Source organism: Arachis stenosperma, chromosome 5 (assembly GCF_014773155.1).
Source record: "Arachis stenosperma cultivar V10309 chromosome 5, arast.V10309.gnm1.PFL2, whole genome shotgun sequence".
Classification (NCBI taxonomy): Eukaryota; Viridiplantae; Streptophyta; class Magnoliopsida; order Fabales; family Fabaceae; genus Arachis; species Arachis stenosperma.
Window position 1 is genome coordinate 64,613,832 of NC_080381.1, and position 10,597 is coordinate 64,624,428.

At 38.3% G+C, this 10,597-nt stretch overlaps 1 protein-coding gene across 1 annotated transcript; it reads right to left on the minus strand.

Annotated features, from left to right (window-relative positions):
• Positions 1 to 7,692: 7,692 nt before the first annotated feature.
• LOC130982953 (uncharacterized) lies at positions 7,693 to 9,418 on the minus strand. The gene has a single exon (XM_057907106.1). The coding sequence runs from the start codon at positions 9,243 to 9,245 to the stop codon at positions 7,845 to 7,847; it is 1,401 nt and encodes a 466-aa protein (XP_057763089.1). The 5' UTR covers positions 9,246 to 9,418; the 3' UTR covers positions 7,693 to 7,844.
• Positions 9,419 to 10,597: the final 1,179 nt, after the last annotated feature.

The window sequence follows — 10,597 nt, forward strand, 5'->3', positions numbered from 1 at the left end:
CAACATAAAGGAAATTACAACAAAAGAATAGGGGAAGATGAATGTAACAACAAGAATTGAGAAGTAGAAGTAGATGAGAGCAAAGATTAAAACCTAGATCTAAGAACTAAACCTAATCCTAATCCTAATCCTAGAGAGAAGTGAGAGCTTCTCTCTCTAAAACTAACTTTAAACAAATCCTAATGTGTGTGAATGATTGGAATCCCCTTTGCTCTTCAATCCTTGGCTTTAAATAGCATCTTTTGCGCCAAAGTTGGTTGGGATTGGGCCCCACAACCCTTCTGAATTCGGTAGCCACGTTTTCATTAAAAAAATCATAAACCAGCACCGACGCGTATGCGCACAGCACACGTACGCATCCATGGGGTGATTCATAAGGCACGCGTAAGAGCCTGGTGCGCGCGCGCGTCCATGAGCGAGTTCAACTCTATGACTTTTCATGATTTCTCCACTTTGCATACTTTTCTCTTCACTCCTTTGATCCATTCCAAGTCTTTTCAATCTGAAATCACTCAAGGTATCTAGTGGAATCAAAGAGAGATTAAAATCATCAAGTTAAAGGCCTAAAGAGCATGTTTTCACATCTAAGCACAAATAAGGAGACAATCACAAAATCATGCTAATTCATTGAATAAATGTGGGTAAAAGGTGTTAAAATCTCCTAAAATCAATACAAGATAAACCCTACAAATGGGGTTTATCAATACCCATCTTTTGTAGATGACATTATGGACCAGGATATAGTTTTGTGCTTTCCTTATGAGCCTTCTTGCTTCCCTTTCATCTCCGAGAATTATATCAAATTTAAGATATTCGACTATGGGAGTTATCCATCCTAGAATTTCGTTGGATATGGCCATTTTGTCCGGGTTGTCGACTTCCTTTAGCACTGATGGTGCATGAAAGGTGGTGTGTGAAAATGAAACTTGCACAACTAAACCAGCAAGTGCATCGGGTCGTCCAAGTAATACCTCAGGTGAGTGAGGGTCGATCCCACGAGGATTGTTGGATTGAGCAAGTTGTGGTTATCCTGCAGAACTTAGTCAAGCAAATAGGAAGTTGATTGTTGTTGTTGTAGGCGCATAAACAAAACAGTACCAAAAGCAATAAAGAATTAACATGGAACCAATTGTAAGAAATCAGTTAAGACATTGGAGATGCTTGTTCTTCCAGATTGATACTTCTTACTGACTACTTTAACAATGAGTGATTGATTCAATGACAAGACTGTAAGTGATTAAGCCAGGGGTAGTGGTCATTAATCTCCTCTGATCCAAACCAAACGCCAGAACTGGTCAGTCAATCTGGACGAGGATGAAGCTCACGCAATTTAATCTCTGATGATCCTACTCAAAATGGCACAAACAAGGTTGGAACTTCCAGATCGGAGAATGATGCTCAGTGTTCAAGCCTTAACGCCACATGGACCTCAATTATCCATGACTAACGAGATTTCATGTCACATATCCCAATTACCCCAAATAACTTGTTGGGACCTGTGATGCACTCTCAAGCTGTAGCTCAATACTATCCGGGTCAGGACTCGTAAAGAACTCGTGTAGAATAAGGAGTCATACTCTCGTTCCACCCCCATATTCATAAGGATGAAGAACGACAATACATCATAGAATAGAATCAAATATATATTAGAGTAGAAAAGTAATAATATTAATCTATAGGAATGAGCGGAGCTCCTATCCTTAACTTAAGGAAGTTTAGTTGCTTATGCTTTACAAAGAAGGTGTAAAGTAATATGTCTGTGCTTCTCCCCTCCTACGAGGCATGATCCTCAGGAGGAAGGAAGTCCCTTATTTTTAGTGAAAACTCTAAGACTAAACTCAAAAGATATTGTTCTTAATTAAAAATTACAAAAAGAAAGTAAAATAAGCCAAGAAGTGCTGAAATCCACTTTTGGCTCACTTTGGTCATGTGCTTCGTATGCCTGGCGTTCAACTTGGGCTTCTGGGCATTGAATGCCCATTAGAGGGGTGAGCGTGCTGTTTCCTTGCATCCTGGGTGGCGCTGAACTCTAGTCTTGAGCGTTCAATGCTGGGCTTGCTCCTCTTTGGGCGTTGAACTCCAGTCTTGGGCGTTCAACTTAGAGGCTGGTCCTTCTTGGGCATTGAACTCCAGAGGTGGGCGTTCAACGCCCTATTTGGACAGTGATTCCAAAATAAAAGTATAGATCATTATATATTGTTGGAAAGCCTTGAAAGTTAGCTTTTCAATGCCATTAAGAGTGTGTCAATTGGACCTCTGTAGCTCAAAATATGCATGTTGAAATGCACAGAGGTTAGGATTTGACAACATATGCTATCCTCTCTTTGCTTCTGAATCAGCCTTTGCCAAAACTTGCCAAATTCATCCAAAAATCACCTAAAATCATAAGAAAAATAGAAAAACTCAAAGTAGCATCCAAAATGTGAATTTTTCACTAAAACATACTAGAACATAATAAAACTTGACAAAATATAACTAAAAACACTAACAAAATAGTACCAAAAAGGGTATAAAATATCCACTCATCAGAAGGTTTCCTGGATCAGACTTCTATTGTTTCTCCTTGGCTTGGTGTTAGCTAATTTAGAGAAGGCATAAGCTCAGGTATTGCATTACCGAGCTATGTGTCAGACCTCTCTTTTCGAGAAGTATGCTAATTATTCTCATGCTTCGTCTAAGTACTTCTTTATGTTATAATCTTTAGCTTGATAAGTCCCGTTGACTTGGAAGGTTATCACATGAGAGTCACTTAACACGATTAACCTTTCTTCCCCAACTTCTTTAGCCAGTTTCAAGCTAGCGAGCAAGGCTTCGTATTCTGCTTGATTGTTAGAAGCAAAAAACTCAAACTTTAATGATAGTTCAATTCGAGTTCCCTATTCATTTTTCAAAATAACCCTACTCCACTTCTGGCTTTATTGGATGATCCATATACATATAAATTTCAAGTTGACGGATTTTCCCGGGCTTCAGTGTATTCTGCCATGAAGTCGGCTAAATACTTGGATTTGATTGCTGTTCGAGTTTCATACCTTAAGTCAAATTCCAACAGCTCTATAACCCATTATAACATCCTTCCTGCAATGTCTATCTTTTATAAAATACGCTTCATGGGTTGATTAGTTCGGACCTTTATAGTGTGAGCTTGAAAATAAGGTCGGAGCCTTTTGGAAGTGGTATAAGGGCATATGTGAACTTCTCTATCTTTTGATAGTTTAGTTCTGCCCCCTATAAGGATTTGCTCACAAAGTAGACGGGTTGTTGTCCATGTTCATCTTCTCAGACCAAGGCTAGCTATAGCCCGACTTGCTACTGCTAGGTAGATGATAAGTTATTTCCCTGAGAGAGGTCGGGTAAGGATTATGGGTTGGCTTAAGAATGTTTTAAAGTTTTGGAAGTCTTGTTTGCATTCCTGAGTCCATTCAAATTGGTTCCTTTTTTGAGGATTGAGAACAAGGGTAGAGATTTCAGAGCTGATCCTGCTAGGAATTTGGACAACACTGCTAACCTTTCATTTAGTTGTTGGACTTCCTTGAGGTAAGTCGGGCTTTTCATCTCTAATATGTCTGTGCATTTATTTGGGTTGGCCTCAATGCCTCTTTGAGTGAGCATGAAGCCTAAGAACTTTCTTGCTTCCAATGCAAAGGTGCATTTTGAAGTATTCAATCTCATCACATGCTTTCTTATTGTGGAGAACACCTCGGCCAAGTCGGTCAAAAGAGCAAAATCGTCCCTGGTCTTAACAAGCATATCGTCCACAAATACCTCCATTAGTTTTCCAAGGTGAGATGAAAACACTTTATTCATCATTCGTTGGTATGTGGCTCTAGCATTCTTTAATCCAAAAGGCATTACTACGTAACAATAGTTAGTCTTTGGAGTAATAAAAGAAGTCTTTTCTTGATCTGACTTATATATTGGGATTTGGTTGTATCTCGAGTATGCATCCATAAAAGATAGATATCTATACCCTGAGGCTGAGTTGACCAGGGTGTCAATACTGGGGAAAGGGTATAGATCATTGGGACAAGCTTTGTTGAGGTCGGTGTAATCCATACACATATTCTATTTCCCGTTTTTCTTTTTTTACAAGGACCAAATTAGACAGCCACAAAGGATACTTTACCTCCCTTATAAACCCAACTTATAGCAAGGCTTGCACTTGTTCTTTCACGACCTACGTCCTTTCAGGACAGAATTTCTGTTACTTTTGCTTAACGGATCAGGAACCTGGATAAACTGCGAGCTTGTGAGACATGAGGTCGGGATCTATACCGGATATATCAGAGGCTTTCCAGGCGAATATATTGGAATTCCTTTGCAAGAGATCAACAAGCTGTACCTTTAGACTTTCTTTGACTGGTCTCCGATTTTCACCTTTTCTATCTTTCCTTCAGGTTGGGACATAGCTCTTCTCGAACTCAGACACTGCTGAGCTCAATAGTATTGACTTCTTTACCACTTGTACTGCCTCTTAAGTTTAGACTTTCATTGTAAAACTTTCTTGCTAATTTCTAGTCTCCTTTTACACTAGAAAATCCTTCTGCAGTTGGGAATTTTATACATAGGTAGGGTATAGAGACAACAACAGTTAGTTAGTTTAAGATGGTCTAACCTATTAAGGCATTGTAAACAGATATGACGTCAACCACAATGTAGTCAATGCTTAAAGTTCTTGATTTCGTGCCTTTGCCAAAAGTGGTGTACAGCAAGATAAAACCAAGAGGTTAGATCGGCATGTCCCATAACCCAAAAAGGTTGTCTAGGTATGCCTTCAAGTCCTTTTCTTCTAGCCCGAGCTTCTCAAAAGCTTGTTTAAATAGTATGTCGGCCAAACTCTCTTGGTCTACCAAAGTTTTATAGAGGTTTCAATTATCAAAAATCATTGTAATTACCACAAGGTCGTCATGACCAGGTGTCATCCCTTGCGCATCTTCTTTGGTGAAGGAGATTGTAGGTAAGTCAGAAAATCTACTATCTTCCCCTAACTTGATACACTTCTTTGAGATGCCTTTTGCGTGAGGACTTAGTAATTCCTCCTCCTGCAAATCCTATATTTATCATGTGTATGTTTCTATTAACGATTTGTGGGGGTTGATCTCACCGTCCTCCGTCGTCATCATCTCTTTTTCTTTTCCTTTGGTCATCCGACCTCTCTGTGAGGTATCTTTCTAGCTGACCTTCTCTGGCTAGCTTTTCTATGACATTCTTTTGATCATAACAGTCATTGATAGAATGTACATATAACTTGTGGTACTCGTAATATTCTATCCGACTTCCAACCTTTTTGTGCTTGATGGGGCGACGAGGTGGAAGTTTTTTAGTGTGACAGATCTCTCTGTAGACATCAACAAGAAATTCAGAGGGGGAGTAGTTGTGGTATGTCTGAGGTTTCTCTGAATTGTACTCTTGCTTTTTCTTTGTCTCCTTTTTCTTGTCTTGAGCTTGGTAGGGAAGGATTGACCTTGGGACTATTTCTCTAAGTTAGGAGTTCCCTTCTATGTTAATATACTTCTCTGCCCGCTCTTGCACTTCATACATGGAAGTTAGGTGTCGCTTGGATATAGATTAGAAAAACGGCCCTTCTCTAAGGCCATTAACCAACCCCATTATCCCTGCTTCAAGAGGTAAGTTTGTATTTCCAAGCAAGCTTTGTTGAATCTTTTCATATAGTATCGGAGTATTTCTCCAACTTTTTTTATTAACCCCTAGGAGACTTGGGAGCATGTTTGACTTTATCTTTCTGAACTGAAAATCGGGTAAGGAACTTCCTTGTCAGATCATTAAAGCAAGTTACTGATATGGGTGGTAAGTTGTCAAACCACTTCATTGCTGCTTTGGTCAACATTGTCGGGAAGGCCTTGTAACGAGTTGCATCGAAGCATTAGCCAGGTACATCCAACTTTTAAAATTGCTAAGGTGATGTCTTGAGTAGATCGTTACGTCATAGAGATCCATGTCGGGGGCTTTAAAGTTCTTGGGAACCTTGGCTCGCATGATTTCTTCAATGAATAGATCCTCCCCTTCGAAAGGAATTCCCTCCCAACCCGTCTGATTGCTCCGACTTCGAAGGTCGGCCTCTAATTTCGAGAGCTTTTCCTCCAGCTCTCTTCGTCATCGTACTTCTTTTCATAATTCTCTTTCTGCTTCTCATTACTGTTCAACCTCCTGCTCGAGTTGTTCCAATTGGCCGTGATGCCCGTGTACGAGTCCTAATATCTCCATCGGATGAGGAGGTTCTTCTTCTTCGGGTGGATGGACTTCTGAATGAATTCGACGTGGATGAGGGTTTCCTGACATTCCCTCCCCATGCGGACCACTCGTTCTCTCTTGTTGGGGAGGTATCACGAGTGCTCTCTCGTCGTTGTGAGGCTTTGGCTCAGATTCAGAAGCCGTATGTCTATTTTCAAATTGTTCATCTGCCACAGATAGAAGTAGACTTCCAGATCCCTAGCAATGGCACCAATGTTTTGAGGGTTACTTAAAACGGTGATTTGGGCCTGAACGTAAGGTCTAGGCTCTATTTGAGGCAACGTCCGACTTGTGCAGTTACCACCCCATCCTCCTCACGAGGAACTCGGATGGCGGCACTTCAGCACCTGTACAACTCGGACGCTGCCTCAAAAGGAGCCCGAACCTTACGTTCAAGCTCAAATCATTATTTCAGATAACCCTCGAAACAACTGTAATATAACAAAATTTTGTATAATTTTTATTTACAAACTTCTTATTTATCTAAGTTACCCTAAATCTTTTGCTTTAATAATGATAATACTAACAAAGGAAGGGTGAGTCGGTGATTCTTGAATCATGATGGTTCTAATAAAAAGTAATTTTCCCATGGTGCGTCAAACAAATGTTTCAACCACAAGAAAAATTCAAGAAGCACATGCTTTTTTTCGCTAGCAAAGGATTAGGACTCGTTAAAAACAAAGGGAATTAAAACTCTTTGGTGATGAGGGAACTAAGCATAAGCATTAAGCAGCCTCCTCTCTCTCTTTGTATACCCTTCTTGGTCGCCGCACATGTCGCGGCCTCGAGGGCCTTTGACCATAGTGTCATGTCAATTTCATCATGCCATTAATTCCAACGTACACTATACTTGGACACCACACATTCTTGTACTTTGTATCTAATTAAGTAACATTATTATATGGCTTTATTAATCTTTAAGAAAACCATTTCCTTTTTTTAACCTCTCTAAATGCTTCTCCCACATCCTATCATATTTTTCATTTTTTTTTCTTAAACCATTTTTATAGCACTATGTTATGGTACACTTAAATTTAAGCGTATTCAACAATACCCATGATTCCCGACTCAGTAAACACTTATGAGAATTTATAGACGTCTACTAAAAAGCTCTCAAAGCAGAAAATAATAATAATAATAATAATAATAATATCTTCCAAGATTTTACCATTTGTACTAACTATCTGATTAGCACCTTCATAGCTCTATTTAAAGGGGGTTGTTGGTTCTAATCTTTTCCAAGAACAACACGTAACTAAAAAGCAAGTTTTGGTCAGAGTTTGATTTAGAAAGAGAAACTTGAAATCCTTTTTTCATAGTCATGCTTCCCAAAGACTAGTCACGGATTGAAAACACATGAACTGAAAATCTGGACAGTGGGTTTAGAAATTATTAAATATGCTAATATTTGAGTAAATATTATAGACTAACCATGTAATTGAATTAGTAGAGCAATGTTTTCAACATTTCCGCCGCTAACATGAAAAGAGAAACATTCTCAACACCAATTGAATCAATGATAAAGAGAATAATATAATTCTCAAATCAATTATTTCCTAACCAAAATAATGCAATCTAAAAAAGTTTGTGATTCAAAAAGGTGCATCATCAACAGGAGCAGGTAAATTGAGATCAATTAGGCATGGTGCAACTGTAGCAGGAGCTGGCCTAATGACCAGTGTGTTCTCTTCAGATCCTCCAACAAAATGTGATCTTTTGTGACCCCCCAATGCTTGTCCTGACCTAAACATTTTGTTGCAAATTGGACACTCATGTTCCTTGTTCTTCTTTGACTTCAACTTCTTCTTACTCTTTTTCTTAGTCTTACCCTTGTTGTTCTCGTTGATCTTCTTGTTGCTGCGAGATTTTGATGCATTAACAGCTGCTGCAGGGTATGAATCAGTGTCTGTGCTGTTGTTATTAAACTCATCGCTTTCGAATGCAGAGAAATCTTCAGTTGTGAAAGACTCAACCTTCCAATGCTTGTCACTGAAACCGGTAATGCCATTTGGTTTGTTCTTCTTCTTGCTCGAAGAATCGTTGGCAGCTGCCATTTTCTTGAACATGGAATTGTTTCTGCTTCTTACACCACTCCTCGAATCAACATTGTTGTTAACTTCACCATCATCATCATCAGAATCTACATTCTTCTTGGGACCATATCTGAAATAGCCTGAATCCGAATTGTCCGAATTATAACCAATCTCAGCACCCTTGTGTTGATTCTTCTCATGATCCACAACCATAACCTTATTGTAGGTGTCAACAGAAGGCGATTTCCCCTCAAGAACAATCGACTTGTTATCCAACGACTCAGCGAAAAGCACGAATTGACCCTTGTAGGAGTTATCCTTGGACAGCATCATCAAACACCTAGCAACCTCTTCTTGCTCCTGCTCAACCTCAGACACAGAAGAAGAAGAAGAAGAAGAACAAAAAGGTTTGCGGTTGTTTTTGGAGAGGTTCCTGAATCTCATCCTCTTGGATCTCCTAATTGGAACAGAGGTTTCAGTATCAGAATGACTATCCATAACCAATTTCTGCTTCTCACTAATCCCAGAATTGGATTCAAACTGAAACCTATTATTGGAATTGGAATTGGTTCCTCTTTCTTTCTCTGAGTGACAAGCCATGTGACCACAGAGAGCCTTAAGCGATGGAAAACCTTTTCCACATTCTTTGCATAACTTCTTGTGATTGGCATCCACAAAACTCTTTGTTTTCTTCGGATTCTCTCTGAGTCCATAACCATATCCACTACCGCCATAGCTGGAATTAGAACCATTAGTTGCCAAGAAATCGTGCTTCCTCTTCCTGTTAGGATATTCAAACTCGAGTATTAAAGAAGAAGAAGATGAATTGATATTAGCATAGGGCATTGTTGCTGATAGAGAGTGTTCATTCATCATGTGAGTCCTTATGTGACCCCCAAGAGACTTGCCACAAGGAAACTTCTTACTGCAATACTTGCATACAAACTTCCTTTCCTCCATTCTTCAAAGATTTTTCAAATCTTAAGCAGATTTCGAATCTTAATTCAATACTTCATTCTTGTTTATTATTATTATTATCCAAAACAACAGAACCGACCCAGAACAAAGAAACAAGAACTAATAAGAAGACAAGACTTACCTCAGAATCTTATTTTTTTGCAACCAGTAATGAACGAAGGAATGAAGCACAAGGAAACCATAATCGAAAGCGGTGAAAGGAGAAAAAAAAAAAAAACAAAAGGGATAAAAAGACAGTGCTGTGTGAGGTAAGGGACAAAGCTTTGAGATCAAGCACAGAAACAGATCAGGAAGCTTCTTGCTTTGAATCAGGAGTTGGTTATGAATGATGATCAGAAAAAAAGAGAACTAATGAGTTTCAGACGTGACAGTTCTCTCACTTTTAAGTACAAAAGAGGATCAGCGACCCACAGAAACAAAACGGCACCAACAAAAACAGAACAGAGAACCCAATTAATTTCCCCTTTTTTTTTGTCACAAGCTGCGAAATTCAATGCGGGAATGGAATAAAACCCAAGGGAAAGATCGAATTTTGATGAGATGGGGTTGGTTTGTTACCTGTATTAGAGGCTTTGAACAAGCCCTCAAGAAGAAGTGACCAACGCACACTGTCTCTTTGGTTTTTCTCTTGATTGTGTGTGTTTGTTGTAGTTGGAGGAGAATTCCATGCATGGAACTAAAATAAAATAGTACTACTACTTAAATGGATTAACGAGGTTGGTTCGTACAAAATTATTTTAGAATATTTTTTGGTGACTAAATTATTTTAGAATATGAATATTCAATCTGTTATTTAAATTTTTTAATTGACAATCCTATTTTTAATTGTATTGTGGATTGATACGAAGCAAGTGTAGTTAGCAACTTAAGCTTAGTTGGCACTAAATTCGAAGGTTCAGAATATTTGAACTATTAAATAGTCTCGTAATAAAACATATTTTTTAAGTTTTTTAATAACTGTTAAATAGTTTTTTTTCTAATTTTAATTACAAATTAATCTCATATATTTTATCTAATTATAAAAACTATTTTTTATTTTATAAATTATTATTTTATCATTCATCTATTATGTTTATTAACAATCAAAATAAAAAACAATAACGAATTAGATCTTCTATTAATCGTAATAAACTTTTTGGTCATTCCAATCGATTAAAAGTTTATATCTGATCTGTGATGTTGAAATCGTATTTATTTGAAAATCAATCGATTGGACTACAGGTTATCACAAAATAATCGATTGAAAATTGCAAGGCAGCATGGTTTTCGCAAAAATCAATCGATTGGTCATATTACCCAATCGATTGAACGATGACTAAAATGTTGGTTTTTTA